Genomic DNA, 20261 nt, shown 5'->3' on the forward strand with positions numbered 1-20261 from the left:
CTTTACAGTTCTGTTGAAATCTTGTAAAAGAACTTTCATGACATTAAGATCATGCCTCAATTTAGAATGAGGCATCAATGTCTGCTCAGCACGTCTACATGCCCTTTTAATGATCCGGACACGGTCATTTATCCATGGTGGAGGTTTGGATGAAGATGGACAGGCTTTAGATAATTTAAAAGGAGCTACCATGTCCAGTGTTGCAGCACAGCGTTTTAGAAATCCAGTGTTCTGCAGAACATGAAGAATGTAGTGGATCACACTGCTGAGAAAGTTGATATGTAGTACAAAAATGCTCAGAAGTTTGCGAAGTGATGGGTCTAAAACATTGAGGGCCTCTCTGGCCGGAGACATGCTGAGTACAGTCGAAGGTATGGATGAGGTCGAGGAACTCAGATGCAAAAATCATTTATTACGAGGTAGATTTTCAAATGCTTTTAATGTTATTATCGGGTTTAGTAGAACAGGTTTTTCTGGTTAATGTTTCCTAATATTTGCGGTGACATTAGTGTCCTCATTGTGCACATGAAAGCAGTATCTAATACAAACAATCAATATATGGCATGTAATGTTCCACATTTTAGCATAAAATGCATGCAGTAAGCATAGTAACATGGTGACATATATTAAGATAACACAGTTCAATTCATTTCTAAATTGTGAATGTAAAGCCCAGCATCTAAAATAAGGGGTGAAGTACGTGAGTAAACATATATCATCTCAATTTTGCAATCTAGACCTTGCAGTATAGGTTCACAATCTTTCAGTCTGTCTTAAACAAGAATGAAGAGCCCAAATGAACAGTGAAACATTTTTGCATTTTTGCACAAAATGATTGTGTGACTGAACACTGACTTAGACCTCAGCACAGTCACATTAAACCCTTGTATTACTTACTATACCTGTTTTATGAGTTTACATTATCATGCTTGTGTGTATGAACAGGAGGAATGATTACACGGAAGAAAACCTCTTTTAGTGTTTATATTTGGGCTACAGGAGCAGGTTTATAGTGCACGTATTGCTTTGACTGTGCAGAAACATACCACATTACAAGGAAGCTATTGTTAAAAAGAGGAAGTGTTTTGCATTGCATGTACAGGATGTGACACAGACTGGGGGCATATGAGGACAGCGCATTGCCTATCATTTTAACCTGATGCAATATATGTGAAGCGAAACTTAGAACAGCTCTCCCGGTAATCATCACAGGGTGAGTCTCCAAATAAAGGTCCGTGAAAGGTGACACGTTCCAGCTGCAGGGAGGGGTTCTGTTTGCCTTCACTTTGAAACGTTAACTGGATCACAGTTATCTGCGATATTACAGCCTCTGCAAACAACTTCCTGTTGAATGTCTTGGAACTGCTGAACTGCTCCCACACTTCAACGGTAATTATTATTAATATTGTTGATAAAGTATTACAACAACAACAACAACAACAACAACAACAACAATAATAATAACACATTAATCATTATTAGTAGTAGTAGTTGTAGTATTAATTAAACTTGCATATAAACTTGGACAGTTGGATGTAGATTTTTTTTAACCGGGCAAAAATCAGTAGTGTAATTTTTTTATTTTTTTATTGTTGTCTTGATTGTACCTGAATTACAGGGTGTGTATTTTAAAACAGTAAAAACTCTAGCAGAAAACCTTGCTTAAATACCAGACTCATTTGAGCCATTTGTTCCACTGACTTCATTCTCAGTCTATATATTTTTAATGCACAAGGCCGCCATCTAGTGGACATAAGATGGAAGCTCTAAGCAGCAGACAGCTGAATAATAAAAACTGATTATTCCATCTGGCCATTTTATGCCACTCCAGGTCACATCAATCAATCAGTCGATCAGTCAATCAATTTTTATTTATATAGAGCCCAATCACAACAAAAGTTATCTGAAAGCCCTTTTCACATAGAGCAGCTCTAGACCGTAATCGACCCAATATTCCCACACAAGCAGGAGTCTTTAAGCCTGTAAGTTTTAAGCTTAAACATAGAGAGGGTGTCTGCCACCCTGACCATATCTGGAAGATGATTCCACAGGAGAGGAGCCTGATAACTGAAGGCTTTGCCTCCCATTCTACTTTTAGAGATACAAGGAACCTGTGGGCCTGTATGCTGGCAGTGCAGTGTTCTCATAGGTTCATAGGGTACTATGAGATCTTTAAGATATGATGGAGCCTGACCATTAAGAGCTTTGAAAGTGACGAGAAGGATTTTGAATTCTATTCTGGATTTTACATTATACAGGAAGCTAATACAGAGAAGCCAAAATGGGAGAAATATGATCTCTTTTACTTCTTTTTGTTAATACAGAGAGTTGTTAGCAGTTTGCTAGGGTAGCCTGATACTAACGAATTACAATAATCCAGCCTAGAAGTAACAAATACGTGGACTAGTTTTCCAGCATAATTTTGAAAGATATGCGATGTTATGAAAGTGAAGAAAGGCAGTCATTAAAATCTGTTTAATGTGGGAGGTAAAGGCCATATACTGATCAAACACAACTCCTAGATTTCTTAGTAGCTATATCATTATATCTATATCTATATCAATAGGGATTGTGTTGTATTTTACCAGAAAGTACTGAAATTGAAATAATTCTAGGCCATATTGTGCCTACTGATTTTTTTAAATTATCATACTTTCATATTTTGTGCATTCTATGTGCAGGAAACCTGTGCCAAGGCCACATTTCTGAAGCATCATATTGAGGAGTCATCTTAGCAACAAGCATGCGTTGTGTCATTCTTGGCAGTCTAAACCTTTAATGTTGATGTCATACTCTGTGATACTCAAGTTATTATGCAGATCAATGAGTATTGGCCTAAAAAGTGACCCTCTGTGGTTTTCTGAAATAAACAGCATTCTTAAGCACAATTCTTATTATACTTTTTTTGTTGTTTTCTCTTTTAGACACATTCTGGATGTTTCTCAGATTTTGGCCCTCAGTTTTTCATACATCCAGAGATTCCTTAATTTATGACTAATCTGAGTCTATTTTGACTGTAACCAGGAAACATACTACTGAACCTCTGAGTCCACATTCCTACAATCTGCAGGGCCATACTTGAATATCCTGCATTCAAGTGCTGACTTCAGCATTATGCATGTGTCACAATGTCCGCTGGGGGGTCCAAACTAGCTCTGCTTTCATCAACATATGACCTCAAACTTGTATGCATTCAGTGCTCTGTCAGAAAGAAAGAAATTACGTATTCCTTAAAATCAGTCCAGCACCAGTGTTCACATGATCTCCTGCTCTGCAGAGCCAAAGGTGGCAGCAAATGGAGGCCGGTGTCTAGACGTCCCAAGTTTCCAAACCCTAGTCAGTATATGACATGTTGGTTCTTTGAAGAGGGCTCTGGCTGCACAAGGCACCAAAACCGTTGCACCTTTGCTAGAAGTGAAGAAGAAGTGGCTGTGTGGAACTTTGAAAAGCATCAAGGATTAGACCATGACCATCTCTGCTATCTTATATCTCAGTCTGAGAGAGGGTCTGATCAGAGTAACACATCTAAACGTCTTGGTGACCTTTTGGATTTAGATTTGAAGGCTGTGTGTGATCTGTGCTCTGTTAAGGAGAATGAAATAACATACACTGTTGAGTCAGTTATTCACAAGTGCAGTAGAAATCAGCTTTTAGTCAAAGCTAAAGCCTCTCACCAATGGAGACCTGTCTCTGAGCCGCCTAACTGTGGGGACTTTGATCAAAATGTCATTTACAAAGCTTGTGACTTCTATGTTGAGGGCTCTGGATGCACACAACATGGAGAGAGCTGCACTTTTGCCAGAAGCTTCGAAGAGGCCACTGTATGGAACTATGTTAGAGGGAAAAAAATAGATAAAGATGAGTTAATCAGACATGTAGCTGACTCTGAGCATATTTCGATAACACCAGAAAGTGCAGCTGAAAGCATTCTCCAAACATTTTCAGGGGAATTTGTTGAGCTCTGTAAAGACTGCTTTCATGATCATCCACAAAAATTAACAGTCAAAAGGTGGAACGCCACTTGCTCGGCAGACGAGGCACACACCTGGAACCCAATCTTAGTTTACCACCTATTAGAGAATAATAGGAAGGACATCTATTGTCAGGTGCGCCCACTTCCTCAAAACTGTCAGTTTAAGTACTGCAGTCATGTCAGGCAAGTCAAGCCCTGCTGGCATCAGGCCGGCCACTGTGCCTCTGCCCAGAGCGAGGTGGAGATGGCGGTGTGGAAAGCGGAAAAGAGTGGGCTCTTAGTCCGGACTCATATCCTTCAGTTGAGCCAGCAGGAGCAGAACCAGTCCAGACAGGTCACCATGTACTGCAAAGTCTGCCTCCTGGAACTTTCCTCCCCAGAGAGCTTCTTCAAGCACTGCTCCTCTTTGGAGCATGCCCAGTTACTCTCTGATGACACCATCATCAAGTGGGAATGTCGGCAGCCGCCACACAATCGCAGAGCTGAGTTTTGGCTGTGTGACAGGTAATCAACACTGCTCCCCTTTACATGTATTACTACTGTACTGAAGGTACTGTAGGTTTTTTGCCATGGTTATGGACATTTATGCTATTATGTGGTGTAATCCCAAAAAACCAAGACCTTTACCCAGTTGGTCATCCATTTGCAAAATTGCATACGGTTTTATGGGACTCTCCATCTTCCTGTGGTTTGATCTGTTGAAAGCAGGATATTCAGTATTGTTGTTATTGTTAAGATGCCCTTCATGAATAGCATCATTTTGAATTGTATTTTTTGAATTATTTTGGTCTTTTTGTGTGATTTGCTGTTAAAAAGGGGAAAGCATTTCCCGACTTATCATTTAAAGAGTAATGTTGTATCCCACTTTCATACTACATAGTCATTTAGTAGTTTTGTGTATGTAATGTAGTGCAAAAATTACTTAAATTTTGATGGAATTAAAGGGGTTATTACCAGTTTGAAAAAAAGTCAATATTAACACAAGATGGTGATAGACTTCCAGAAACACCTCTGAAAACTGCTATTGTTTGTTACTATTCTAATGTTTGTTTTGTACTGAAATTTCCATTTCATCTTAGACCACAAACATGTGAGTATGGCAACAACTGTCCAAAAGCTCATTCTGTGGAAGAACTGAAGGAGTGGGTGATGCGTGCTGAAGAGGAAGAGGAGATCAGACATAACATTGAAGCCCAAGGTTACATGAGCTATAATGACAGGCTTTTGAAAGAATACAAAAACAGCAGCAATGAAGTGTACATTGTGAGTATGGGGCTCAAATATGTTCTTTAGGTTCAGGTAACAAAGGTAGTTAATACTAGTTACTATTACTACAATTACCATTGCTATTACTATTACTAATGATATAATTATTGACAGTTCAATCAATTTACTCTTCAGTTCCTACTGATTCAAACTATTTTAATTTACTATTTCATATTTTCAACAGATGTCAGTTCAAGTTGATGATGTCAGCATCTCTTGTGATAAAGATTTAACTTTGGAGTGTGAACACATCAATGCAACACTTCAGTGGAACTTTCAAGTTGAAACAGAGGTAAGATCTTTAGATTTTATTTTTGTAAGTGCCTTGACACACAGGAAGTGTCAGAAGCGCATGTACATTGTGGACCCTCTTGGTTTTACTTTGGCGCCCATGTTAACAGATTAGTGAGAGTGTCCACAAAGTACACATGACGTGCTTCTCCTCTCTTTCTGTGATATCAGTTCAAAGGAATTCCTGCCTGATATTTTACCTGCTTCCAGAAAGAGATTTGCCCTTGTTATTTTCCTTATTTTAGTCTATTGGAGCCAGGGATTTTCTGGTGACCATCAGTGGTACTTCACTTTAAGATACTTCTGCATTGCCTTCGATTTCAAACTGTACTTATTGCTGCTTGATGTCAACAGTATTACATGTCGAAAAATGGACATGCAGACCAAATTGCAGCAGACCAGCAAGAGTTAAATGCCACCTTTAGGAATTAGTCTAGCTACTGTGCCATGTTACTTTTCTGTGTCAATGTGTTATTCACACAGTCTTCAAATCAATCTTCAAATAACTTACTTAACTCTTTAACGTCCTCATCATAGAATGCTTAATTAATACTTTTGTGTTTGTACAGAGACAGCTTGTGCATGTGGCGCTGTTGAAGAAAGAACCAGGAGCATTATTTACATTGGATTATCTCAGTTTAGCGCCCTGCAGTCACTCCTCAGGTGAACACTTTCTCAGTGATGACATGACCTATGACATCACTGTGTCTTTCACATGCACCAACCCAGGTCTGTATGAACAGTGGTTAGTGCTAGATTTTGACATGAGACCAGTGCTCTTGAAAAAACTCAGAGTAAGAGTGGGCCAGCCATCACTGGATGACATCGAACAACCAACTATGACCCCTGGAGTCACCTTTCAGTGTGTTGAGCGTTGGCATCGAGGGAACAGGGTTATCATCCCATGTTCCGCCAGGAAAGAAGAACAGGAGGAGCTGTTAAAAGAGTACAAGCCTCCTCAGATTAACTTTCTGTTTAAGTCCTCCTATAACAGCCAAACACCTCTGAATCATGAGAACTACAAAGAAAGCATGCACCACTTCCTGTACGAAGAGGAACAAGCAGAGGACCAAGTTGTTTCAAGGTAAAATGCTGATCTTTATCTGTGTCCTGTTCCTTTTATGATGTTTGGAAATAGCACATATATGCAAATCAATGTTGAAGCTTTTCTTCTTATTTACTTTAGGCTAAATGTTTGTGGAGAAATTAAAACACTGGATGTGTTGAACAGTCCAGAGTTTGGCATGATGATTGCTCCTCCAGGAGAACTGTTCTGTTCTGTCTCAACTCCCTGTAATCTCACACCTGACACCCCTGAGGGACAGGTACTGAAACGAAGCATCAAGTCTGGCCTGATAGCCCCTTTATGTTCAAGTGGCCGAAACTCCAAGGTCTATGAGGCCAACATCCTGCAAGACACAAGAAGTGCAAACGAAATGTATTTGGAACTCGCTAAAAGATGTTGCTCACATCTTATACTCAAAAGAAATGAATCATATCAAATGGAAGTGCAGTTTCAGCTTGACCGCGACAGCTTCTGTACCATGCACAAGGCTGTAGACCTCCTTCCTGATACAAAAAGAGTGCTACCAGACCTTAAAAACTGCAGTGTTCCTGCAAAACACATGCACTATGAGGAGCTGAATGTAAAGCAAAAGTCAGCATTTGACTTTATCACTGGGTTTTCCAGTGTCCAAAAAAGCGTGGCACCAATCCTCATTTATGGACCATTTGGAACTGGGAAAACATTCACCCTTGCTACAGCAGCCAGAGAACTTTCTAAAGAGCCTAACAACAAAGTGCTAATTTGCACCCACACCAACAGGTAATACATAACATTGAAAATGTATTGACATGCTTATTGATTGCTTTATGTGGGCATATAATCCCCAAGCAAATTTTTAAAATCTTGCACATGTTCATTTTTGATTCCTTTCAGTTCTGCAGATCTGTATGTCAAAGAGCACTTCCATCCATTCATTGACAAAAAAAATGCTGGGATGAAGCCGATTCGAATAAAAGCAAACACCAAGAGTGCTTTGTTTGCCACAGATGAGATTACTTTGAAGTACTGCTTTCTTTCAGAAGACAGACAGTTTCTACCATCAACCAAAGCTATTCTAGATTGCCACAAAATAGTCATAACCACCACAACAATGGCAATGCATTTTCATGACCTAAAGCTCCCAGAGGGATACTTCACCCACATTCTAATTGATGAAGCCTCTCAGATGCTGGAATGTGAGGCCTTGATTCCCCTTGGTTTAGTTGGGCCAAACACAAGAGTTGTTTTAGCAGGAGATCACATGCAAATGGGGCCAAAACTTTTCTCAGTGGATGATCATCGTCGTTCAAATCACACACTCCTTAATCGCTTGTTCCACTACTATCAAGACCAAAAGTGTGATGCTGCCCAAAAAAGTAGAATTATTTTCAGTGAAAACTACCGATCAACCAGAGAAATTGTGGAGTTTGTATCCACCCATTTCTATGTTGGTAAGAATGATGTTATCAAAGCTACTGGAAATATTCCACCTCCTGACAATGGCCCTGCCATAGAGTTCTACCATGTTAGGGGAGAGTGTCTCTTTGACACTGTGTCTATGTCTTGGTATAACCAAGAAGAGGTTGCCACAGTGAATGAAGCAGTAAACGAAATTCTCAAACACTGGCCATCAACATGGGGAACCAAGGACCAAAGCTCAATATGTGTTCTATCAGAGGGATGTCAGGTAAATTAAAACTAATTAATTAATTACATCAATAATACAAGGTTTGGTCAGAGTTGTAGACTAATATTTTAATGATCTTAATTGTTCCTTAGGTTCGACTAATTCGGACAGCACTTAAGAGAAAAAGCCTGGCAGATGTCCATGTGGAGAATCTTTCAAATGTACAAGGTAATTTTGATTTAGCTTTAAGAACTCCAGTATGATTATCCCATTGTTAGACATAAAGGATGACTTGACTCAAACTGAGCACCTGTCTGTCTATTCAAACATTAAATTTATATCGCATTTCATATATGTTACTGTTTTTTTTTTCCTTTTTTTAAAAAAAAGATTTTTTTTTAACATTTTCTCATTATAAGTTATCTTCATGTGTCGACAGGCAAACAGTTCAGGGCAGTAATTATGACAGCTGTGCAAACACGCGATAGCCTAAGAACATCACATCTGCCTGGTCTGGAGCTGTTCAATGATGCCCGTGTGTTAAACACAGCAATGACGAGGGCTCAGTCCCAAGTGGTTGTGATTGGAGATGCTGCTGCCCTCTGTTGCTTTGGGAAATGCTCAGGAATCTGGAAGATCTACATAGAACACTGCATCAACAACAGTGGTGTTGCACCAGAGCATTTCACCAAAGATTTCTTTGAAAAAGATGTCATGGAAATTGCAAGATTTCAAGAGCCTGGAAATGTGGATGAGAGCAGCATTCTCAGTGATTCAATTCTTCAAGAACTGAAAGATGAATATGAACAGCTAGAAACAGAATATAGTTCAGATGAAGACTGTTCAGAAGGCTTCAATCACCACAAGTCAAGCTCATCATACAATACCACTGATGATCTTACAGATGTTTTAGAGTTATGTAAAAAACAACCAGAGATGCACAAGCTTGGAAAGTTGGTCAGGGAGTCCCATAACAGAGGTTATGTCATACCATATAATAGCCCCACCAGACCTATAAGCATAAAAGGAAGGGCAAACCTGGGCAAGGCCTTCTCTGGAGATGAAGTGCTTTTACAAGGATCAAGAGTGTTCAGTATCACCAAGAAAGATGAATCAGCCCGTGATCTAGTGTGTGTGCTTGAGGATGAAGATTACAGCAAACCAAGACTGAATTCTGATGACAATTTTGTCAAAAGATTGATGATGCCTATTACAAAAACTGCACCCAAAATACGCATACTGATCAGCAAGAAAAAACCCAACTTACTCCCAATAAAAAAGCAAATCAATGGACATTGGACAATTGTAACATATGAATGCCTTGATGAACAACTGCAACAGAACAATGTGTTTATGGTGCAAGTGATTAACTGGAGAGAAAATTGTCCATATCCATTGGGGAACGTGACAGGAATTCTTCCAACTGGAAAATCTTTGGATGGACTAATTGTCCTGAATGAAGAATTCAAAGTTGCAACCACTCCATGTAACTCACACAAAACTGACAATATGGCAGATGAAGACAGCACACACAGACAGGATATACGTGAGGTAATGACTTTCACAGTGGATCCAGAAAATGCAACAGACTTGGATGATGCCATCAGTGTCAGGGATATTGGAGACCAATATGAGCTGGGAATCCATATCGCAGATGTGGCAAGCTTTGTGAGTCGAGGAAGTAAATTAGACGAGGATGCGAAACAACGTGGTGCAACATATTACCGCAGCAGAGAAGAACCCATTCATATGTTCCACGAAGACTTGAGCACTGGACGCTTTAGTCTTCTGGAAGATCAAGATCGTAGAGTGGTTTCATTGATGTTCAAAGTAAACAATCAAACACATGAAGTCATTGGAAAGCCTGAATTCCAGCTGTCACTGATCAAGTCTAACAGCAAGTTGTCTTATGAAGATGCAGAGATCATGATCTCCGAAAGATATAGACAGAGACCTGAATTTGATTCAGTAGAAAATTGTGTCGCTGTGGTTCATTGTTTCGCAAAAGCACAAAGGAAGAGAAGACTTCAGGACTGGGCTTATGCTCAACCTGATGATCACAGATTACCCGGGAAGCGCAAAGCCCATCTGATGATTGAAGAGCTAAGTGTGTTATTCAACAAACATGCATCTGAGACTTTGATTGGTTCAGAAAAAGCAAGGGATTGCACACCCCTTCGCTGTCAGGCAGGACCAGATCCCGAAAAAGTTGAACATTTCAAGAAGAAATGTGGAGAACTCATACCACTGTCTTTACATGTTCGGCACAACGTAACCCATGATGAGCTCGTCTCAAACTGTGGAAACTTCCGTATACTCACAGAAGTGTGGGATGATATCCAGTCAGCTGCCAGAACAGATGATATAGACCAAATGGTGGATCTCGTTGCAACAGATGACATCCACCCTCTGCTCCAGCCAGTCATTAATCAGTTCAAAAAGTGCTTTAGCAAAGCTTATGTCATCTGTTACTCCTTCCCTGAAGCAGAAGTTGGGCACTACTCTCTGAACTTAAGGTATTATACACATGCATCCTCTCCAATACGGCGATACATGGACATCGTCTTGCAAAGACTTTTGCACTCCATCATATGTGACAGGAATGTCCAGTACACTCAGACAGAGATTACTGCTTTGTGCAATCAATTTGACAACAACTTCAAGGATGCCAAAGAGTATGAACAAAAGGCTGAGAAAATCTTCTACGCAGTGAGCATGAAAGAACAAAGTGCCACAAAACTAGCATTTGTTGTTAGTGCAGATCCTAACACAGAAAGTTTTGCAGTGTCATTTCCTTTCAACACAAACATATTTGCAGAGAGTTTATCAATCATGTACAAAGATTTACAGTTGGACGACCAGCCAATTTTTGATGACGAAAATCACTGCGTCACTCTTAAGTGGAAAAGGCGGATCTATGCAGCTGACAACGTGCAAATCCACCAGGAGATGAAAATGCTGTCAGACTGTGCTCCCTGTGTTGAGCTTCCACTGACAGTATGGAAAGACATTGTTGATGCAATTGCTGAAGAAAAATGGGATCATGCAAAGTCACTCATAATCAACGCTAATACTAAGCAACCAGAAAAAGAAAAGAGTCTGCCAGAATCTTCTCAGTTGCCTCAAGCCGAGACTACCACACATACCTCTGAGGAAGATCACTATGTTGACTTTGACCTTCAGTTGGAGCCAGGGGACACTCTTAAGATCCAAATGACCTCAGAAGTTATAAGAGGTTATCCCATGCCTGCTGTTCAGTTGGTTCACATTAGACCCAAGTTTGAAGTTTGTGTGGAACATGTCCACAGCCCTATCACATGCTTCTCCAGATGTGCAGATAATCCATCAAGGATTTATTATAGTGATACTGAGCAGTATGTCCAGATCTGGAAACCATTGTGTGAAATGGAATCTGCTGCCACTGCAGTGAGTGAAAGTAACAGCATAATCATTGAGAACCTGGCAGTAAACTTTAAAAAGGAGCAGGAACGTACACTAACAGGAAGCTTCTTCTTACCTCTGGAATGGATCAATGAATGGGCGATTGGATGCAACCTTTCAAAGTGCTTGTTGTGCATTCGGAAAAGAAGTTTGAAGTTGATTTCAACTCTGGAACATTCTGCACAAGTGGACCCAAGAGAGTTCACATGGGTGGCACATGCTGTCACCTACACAGTAGAAGAAGGTAAACACTCTTCAAATGATGGAAGTACAGTGAAGTTCTATGTTCATCACCTGCCAATGGAGAAAATTCCCAACTGTGTGTTTCAGAAAAACACACGTTTCACAGTTGAAATAATCCCAAAGCTCCTGCCTGACATGTAAGTTCCAGTGTAGTTCACCATTACTTAATAAATGTAACACTGCTTATAGTGTAATTTGATTACATTATTTTCTGGAAGTCTTAACAGCACTTTTCATTTCATGTTTTTCTTTTTAATGTCAGAGTTTATATGTTGGATTAAATTATACTTTTATAATTTTTTTGCAGACGGAAAGAAAATGCTGTGGTCAACATTCCATCTGCATGTGATCTTGTCAAGAGTATAGCACTTGGGAAACCCATTCCAAAAGGTATGTCCATTAGACAGTGAACATTTGCCCAGAGGTTTACTATTAGTATCCACCTACAAAACAAAACACAGACAACATAAAACCTCTCATTTTGTCTGTGCAGTAAAAATAAAGACGACCATCATGAGGAAACAGCTACCATACAGACTGCCAGAGCTAAACCAGAGTCAGAACAAAGCTGTGGACAAAGCTCTAAATGATACGTTCACAGTAATACAGGGACCACCTGGTATGAACTAGAAATGGTATTCGCCTTGATGCTTCATAATTTCTGCTATCGATTAAGACTTTTTCCCTACTTGTCTCTTAGGAACTGGGAAGACAGTAGTAGGTGTCTACATAGTGTACTGGTTCATCGAGCTGAACTCTAAGAACCCAAGGAAATATGTTGACCCCAAGGATGAGAACAAGAAACAAGTTATTCTCTACTGTGGACCGTCCAACAAGTCTGTTGATGTTGTTGCAGGCAAGCTACTATATATCTCATGTGATCTCTGGTGAAGTTTTAATTTTTCTGTTACTATAATCCATGTTGTGTTGTGTTGTGTTGTGTTGTGTTGTGTGTGTGTGTGTGTGTGTGTGTGTGTGTGTGTGTGTGTGTGTGTGTGTGTGTGTGTTTGTGTGTGTGTGTGTGTGTGTGTGTGTGTGTGTGTGTGTGTGTGTGTGTGTGTGTGTGTGTGTGTGTGTGTGTGTCTATTGCTGTTATAATACAGAGTACCTGTTGAGGTTTGGGGACAGACTGAAACCCCTCAGAGTCTATAGCCAACAAGTGGAGATGCTTGACTACCCTTATCCAGACCGCAACCTTCAGTTTTACTGTAGGACATTCCGTCAAGAACGTGCCAAACCAGAACTTCGGTATTATAGTCACACCAGTTAATGACACAGTTTTAAATGTTTGATTCCTTATTAATTACATTACATGTTTTTTAGGAGTATCACTCTTCATCACCGCATGCGGCAAAAAGAAAACCCTTATTCAAGTCGAATAAGAGATTTTGACAAACGCATTGAACTTGCCTTTGAGAACAAAGGACAACAACTGACAGCTCAAGAGGTCAAAGAGTAAGTTCAAAAGCATATATGCATGGAAATAATTGGTGAGTAACACTCACCAGAACACAAGGGAAGACTCAGAATTTCTGTTATTTAAACCTTTTCATAGTACCTTTTGTATCGAATTGAAAGTATTCTCCTTGAGATGCAATACACTTGTCCCAGTTCTTCTCCCGTTCCTGGGAACATTTCCTTTTGTCACTGTGTCAGAACCCTTGTGCATATCTTCTTGGATTTCTTCCACAGTAGCAAATCTTCTCCCTCTCCGTCCAAATTCATAGGCCTAGGTTACCTAGTAGCAAATCTGACAACCTACTCTCCTGCTTTTGTTGCTTCCAGGAATTGTTGGGTTCTCCCTCATGCATCCCTGTCTACTATAGCCAATGATCTACAGCCACCTGTAGATTACTGGAATAGTGTGAAAAATAATCCACATGGTACCTCTAATGTTAGGCCCAAACTGTATGAAGCTTCTTTCCTATCAAACCATTTAACCTGTGCATGGATCTATATTTTTCTTCCATTTGTGATGGAGGTGTTTTTTCTCTACACCAATAGAAAATCTTCGTGGTGATCTCTTCATCACCATGCTTTTTCAGATATCTTATATCAATATAAAACCTAAAACCTTCTTGACAGGCGCTTTAGAAAAATGTCTAAATCTATTTGTTAGATTAAATGTATTTGTTAAATTAGCTTTAGCGTGACGAGTCAAGCTTTCATTAGTTAAAATGTCTGCATTGTTAGCATTTACTCTGGTTATTTAACAGTAAAGGCTGTTATTGCCTCCACACTAAAATGTATTAATTGTGAAAGATAATTAGGAAGTGTTTTATTAGTATCAACACAGGAGCTTTAACATTGCAATTTGTTAATGGGAGCAAAGACCTGGGCCATGTTACAATGTCGGATATTTGAATTAAATTGGCTGTCAATAAGTGTCAAATAATGAGGTAAAACATATGTAGAAGTAATCCCTAGTCTTTTTTAAACACCCTGTTCAAGGTATAAACTTAAAAGGAGTAAAAGGAGTAAGTGAGATCAGAAAAGACTAAAAAGGCAAAAAGACCAGGTCAGTTTGATTTTGAAGAATTTTATTTGTAACACTAACTGTATGGATTGTTTTTCCTCATAGATACAAAAAGCTTCTCAGAGATGCTCGGACATATGAACTTGAACGGCATGACATCATACTGTGCACATGTACACAGTCTTCCACACCAAGCTTGATTAAGACAGTCACTGCACGTCAGATCCTCATTGATGAATGTGCAATGGCCACTGAACCCCAGGCCATGATTCCATTAGTCTGCAACAATCCAGAAAAGGTGTACTTTTTATTTAATGATCAGTATCATGCTCCTGATCTCCATCAACACTGTCCTTCATATGTCTGTGTGCTAATCATATATAAATGTACTTAAAGGCCGCTTTTGTCAATTTGAACACACACACACACACACACACACACACACACACACACACACACACATAGATAACTATTTCACTCAATTGTTTTACAATGTGACTTTCAGATTGTTTTGATTGGTGACCACAAACAGCTACGACCTATTGTGAGGAATGAGCGTGTGAGGAAGATGGGGATGGCTAAGTCTCTGTTTGAACGCTACTATACAGTCTGTGATGACAGGGCAGTGATGCTGGACACACAGTACAGAATGGTGAGAACATGAAATATACACTATGTATACACGTATAGTGTATAGTGTGTATCTCATATAGCTTGTTGTATATAACTAATGTGTATGTGAACTGTTGCTATAAACAATAATTATAAACCATGTTTCTTCATAGCATAAGGACATATGTGAGTTCCCATCAAATGAATACTATGAAGGAGAGCTGAAAACTGGTGTGGAGCAACCAAGCAGTGTCCTACGTGTTGGTGGCAGAACGATGTCAATCGTTTTTGGGCACATCATAGGAAAGACCATCAGTCTGGTTGTGAACACAGCCAAGGGAAACGAGAACTCTAAAGCAAACCTGGAAGAGAGAGACAAAGTGGTACAGTATTAAGCACCCTTGCTTTTCCTTGTTGATTTTAAACACTAATAATAAGATAAACTTAATTGTCCCGAAGGAAATTTGTGCTGAATACAGCTGCACATAAACAATAGAGCCTGACCAATATGGGATTTTTGAAACCAATACCAATACTGATTTTAGAGTGGAAAAACTGATAACCGATATGGTAGCCGACATAGTGAATTTTTGAACTGGAATGATTACCTTTTTTATGTGGATTACTCATGATTGTTCACTGATATGACTATGCAAAGGTACTCAGAAAGCTCTTTTATAAAACTAGTAACTTTAATGAAGTATATTAAACATTATAAATTTTATTTTCATTTCTAGAAAATGTCTTTATTTCTAGAAGTAAAAATACCTTAATAAACATTAGTACTGTGCAGTATTAGTAATTATTCATGTTGATTGAACTCCAATCAGAAATGCTTTTGTCTTGCTTATAAAAAATGTCACTTTTATCAATATTTCACTGTTCATGTATAACATTAGTGGTCACAAACAGTAACTGCTGCTGAGTGAAGAGATGAAGAGCAGCAGTAGTGTTATGCTGTAACATTATTCTGCTGTATACACGTTCAGGCAGGGACAGACTTAGAATAAAAAACGGCCCTCGACTTTCTCCCTAATAGGCCCACCACCCAGCCGCACACAAACAGTCACTAACAGGGTTGTCCTGATATCTCCTCAAAATATTATACCAGACAATATTATACCACATATTATACCAAACAATATTATACTAGATATTATACCGAACAATATTATACCAATATTATACCAAACAAGGTATTTACAGGAAGTAACATCACAAAACCAATTAACTAATTACTGTACAATTCTGCTGTGATTAATTACTATCAATTTCTTTCTTATAATAATGAAGCAGTTTACCAACAAACCCCAGGCTTGTAGTCTATGTTAGGCTAATAGGGATGGACAGGAGGATGGGTACAGGAGCCTGGTGGAGGACTTTTGGAAATGGTGCAGAATAAACCATCACCCCGCGATTCGTTTTTTAACACATTTATTTTTTCATGTTAGCTTGACAGCCAGATTTAACACATACATTTTGACAGCGCTAAATGGCATGATATTTTTCATCATCATATTATGCAAACCCAGTTGATAAAAGCTGACTATGTTGTTGCCTAAGAGAGGGGCCAATGGCAACCTGAATGAATGTAGCCTAATGTTTAGTGTCTCTGTGTGCCTGCCACTTATCAGTACCTCTGCTGTCTGTCCCTCATCATGACCAGCCTATGGGTGCTCATCAGGTTCAACTTCCCCCTGGTCCTCAGCACTTTTGCTGGCCAACGTCCAGGACAACATTACTGCTGCTGTTGCTTCTGCTGCTGGCAGTTGCGCTGCAGCCAAAAAGCTCTGTGCTCTTTACATTATGATGCATCAGTCTCAAGAGATTTGGCTTTCTTTTCTTTGAACTTTTCCTATCCACCACTCAACTGTGAACCCTGAACAAAACAGTTTGGTATGAATACATGTTCACACGAGTATGATGAGCTCTTATCACATAAAGTAAAAGTTGGGATTGTTTATTTACTTTCCAGCATTGTGTCTCATCAACTAGGTCACAACCTTCAGTGAACAGACTCAGTCCACCCCCGCACCATCTGCTGAGCTGCAGAAAGATGCTCTGATGCTAACTTTTCAGTCTGCTACATTACTGACTGTACTGACAAACTGTAGCTCTGCTAATGTAGCTAACATGTGAAAAGCAGGTGTGACATGTTGTCAGGGACTGACTTAAAGTTATATTAGTTATATTGAAAAGAAGAAATGAAGGGATAGTGGTTTATTAACTTCTCAGTATGTATTTCACAAACTATTGGTAACTTACTATGGAGACACTGCTTGACTCCATACTACCGTTAGCTCTGGCACTATCCGCCCCTCATGCTACAGACAGTATTGTGAGCAGTCGAGTTGAAGTACACTCTGCTGGACAAACTGTGTAATGACACCATTTATAGATTACCCCAAGCATAATTTTCTTCATTATATGTTCTGTAAAAAAGTTTTTATATCGGAAAACATGTACACCGATACCGATATATCTGTGAAAGGCTCATATCGGCCGATAATATCGGCCAACTGATAAATCGGTTGGGCTCTAATAAACAACATACATGACAGACAGGCTCTAAAAAACAACATACATGACAGTGTCGTGTTCAAATTTGAGGGAAGTGAGAGTTTAGAACGATTGCTTTTCTGCTGACTGAAGTGTTTTCATGATGGTAAGAATTCCTCTTTATGATGGAGGATGTGTGTTGGGTCATTGAGGATTCTGCGTGCCTGTTTCATTACTTTTACATCATAGATGGATTGAATTTTTGTAGCAGTTTTCATCAGAGTGGCAATTTTGTTTTTTAACTGGACAGTTAAGGTGCCAAACCAGGCTGCCATGCCATATCTAATGAGACTTTCGAGTACAGCATGGTACAATAACAACATGTTCTTTTCGTTGACTCCAAACACTCTCAACATCCTGAGACAGTGAATTCTCTGAGCCAGTTTGCCACAAAGTAACTCCACGTGTTCACACCATTGAATTTTTTTGTCCATAATTATTCCTAACTTTTTGTAGGAGCACACCTGCTCAATTGCAAAGCTATCAATTATCATAGTGTCATGGCTTCTCAACGCTCAGGGATCAAATATCATCAGTGTAAAAAATAATCTTTAGGGCCTCTGCCCCCTCTTTGGAGAAGTCAAAAAAGTCATTCAGTTCATTAGTTTTGGCTGTGCCATGCCAACAACATCTGTTTCCTCTGAGAGTTCATGTTTGTGATATTCTTCATTCTTCAAAATATAGGGGTAAAAGTTAGCCTTGAGTAATTGACGTGATTGTAATGATTTGGTTCTTTTGCAGGTTGAGATAGCTGAAATACTGGTGAAGACAGCCAAAGTCGAACAGAAAAGTATTGTGATCCTGTCGCCCTATAATGCCCAAGTGTCAGAGATCAGAGATGAGCTGAAGAAGAAGAAAATGGATCAAATCACTGTTACCACAATCACGAAAAGCCAAGGTAACAGTGTAGCTCTCTGCTTCCTCTGAATGACAAATCCTTCACTGGGGGGAAAGTAGCAACACCACAATGGAAAAGTATAGATGTTTTTAGTATTTTCATGTTTGTTCAAGTACTGCTGGATCTAACTACTCCCCACAATGCTGTGTAATTGAAATTAGCAGTCAGTCATATTTATGACCAGATCTTACATTTAGAATATAAAATCCTAATCTGTAGAGTAGTTGACACTAATGAAGGTAAGGAAATCAAAAGTACATTAATCCAGTGCATCACAGAAAATAGAGAACATCCTTGTACAGTGAAGGTTCATCATGAAGCATTTTGCATTTTGTCTTCTAGGAAGTGAATGGAGTTATGTCATCCTATCGACTGTGTGCTCTTTGCCAAGTGAAGAGATTCAGAGTGAACCAGAAAGACCCTGGCTGTTAAAACATATTGGCTTTGTAGGTGATCCAAACCAGATCAATGTGGGCATCACCAGGGCCAAGGAGGGACTGTGCATCATTGGTGAGATCTCTTTTGTTCTACCTATTCTCCAGTCTAAAGGCTGAGTGATCAAATGACCTGAAGAGGTTAAACAATGCATCAACATATCTGACCTCTGCTGTCACTGTATTTTTGTTATTTCATGTCATGGTTGCGGGATTTGGGGAACACAGATCTCCATACATAATACTTTCAATATAGTAATTATAAAACATTAAATTTATATCAAGCAGAGATACTGTATTCTGCTGTTCCTGTGTAGCTTGATAACTCAAATGTGTCTGTGTTCTCAAAGGGAACCAAGAGTTGCTCGACTGCAGTGGAGCTTGGAGAAAGCTCCTGCAACACTACAGGCTTCACAACGCAGTGACAGATGCAGACAAGATGTCAGTGCAAGGTGCCACATAGCTGATCTCCTTTATCCATGTGAAGAGACTTGATTTCTACAAGCCATAGATCAGAACTCTTACACTGACTCACCCACATGACTTCATAAAATGTGTATATTTCATGTTTTTTCTATGATACCACAATAACTTGTGCTGTTTTGTTTTTACAGTTTTATAGCAGATTTTGGGGTTTTGATATTGTATTTGATCATAAACTGTATGTATTTGACACAGTTGTTTTTCTGATTGACGCACCCCTTTCTTTTTTAAACATGTGTGAATCTGTAAATATGGAATCCTTCAACTATTACATCGACTGTATCTATATTTTTGTATCTGAGAATATACATTTTTAACCTTCATGTTTTTCAAATGAAAGACTGTTCTTTATTTTGTATTTTTCTTTTTTTTATTGATAAGTCATTTCTGCATCCAGTGATTTGTGCACTACAGCCACCTGTAGATCAGTGGAAGAGTGTGAGGCCATCAACACATGATCAGAAACCAATATGATACAATGTTACATCAGAGGGGAGAAGTTCTGTTTATCTGCTCAAGTACTGCACTGGTTTACTTTACCAAGGCTGAATTTTGAACTGAACTGAATTGCACAATTGGGCAACTGTGACTAAAGTGCAAAGTGGTTTGATTATATACTCCACCAAATCAACTGCTATATAAAGCACTAAAGGGGGTGATTACATCTTTATGGCCTTGTCCTGTACAGGCACCATTTGTCAAAATATAGCAGCTTAAACACACACACACACACACACAGAGAGAGAGAGAGAGAGAGAGAGAGAGAGAGAGAGAGAGAGAGAGAGAGAGAGAGAGAGAGAGAGAGAGAGAGAGAGAGAGAGAGAGAGAGAGAGTGATAGTGTACTTTTTAATTTCGTTTCTAATGTTTAGAAAACAGGAAAACTGATATGCAGTAAGCACAGGACTCAAACCC

At 39.3% G+C, this 20261-nt stretch overlaps 1 protein-coding gene across 1 annotated transcript; it reads left to right on the top strand.

The window, feature by feature from the left end:
* Window positions 1-1245: 1245 nt before the first annotated feature.
* LOC134003093 (helicase with zinc finger domain 2-like) lies at window positions 1246-19408 on the top strand. The gene is made up of 20 exons (XM_062442224.1): window positions 1246-1389; window positions 2925-4477; window positions 5053-5236; window positions 5424-5531; window positions 6100-6614; window positions 6717-7355; window positions 7470-8262; window positions 8355-8430; window positions 8642-12023; window positions 12194-12276; window positions 12380-12505; window positions 12587-12742; window positions 12990-13134; window positions 13210-13341; window positions 14468-14660; window positions 14868-15014; window positions 15148-15357; window positions 18275-18431; window positions 18774-18941; window positions 19216-19408. The coding sequence occupies exons 2-20, from the start codon at window positions 3129-3131 to the stop codon at window positions 19326-19328; spliced, it is 8676 nt and encodes a 2891-aa protein (XP_062298208.1). The 5' UTR covers window positions 1246-1389; window positions 2925-3128; the 3' UTR covers window positions 19329-19408.
* The last annotated feature ends 853 nt before the right edge of the window (window positions 19409-20261 follow it).

This window comes from Scomber scombrus, chromosome 3 (genome assembly GCF_963691925.1).
Source record: "Scomber scombrus chromosome 3, fScoSco1.1, whole genome shotgun sequence".
NCBI lineage: Eukaryota > Metazoa > Chordata > Actinopteri > Scombriformes > Scombridae > Scomber > Scomber scombrus.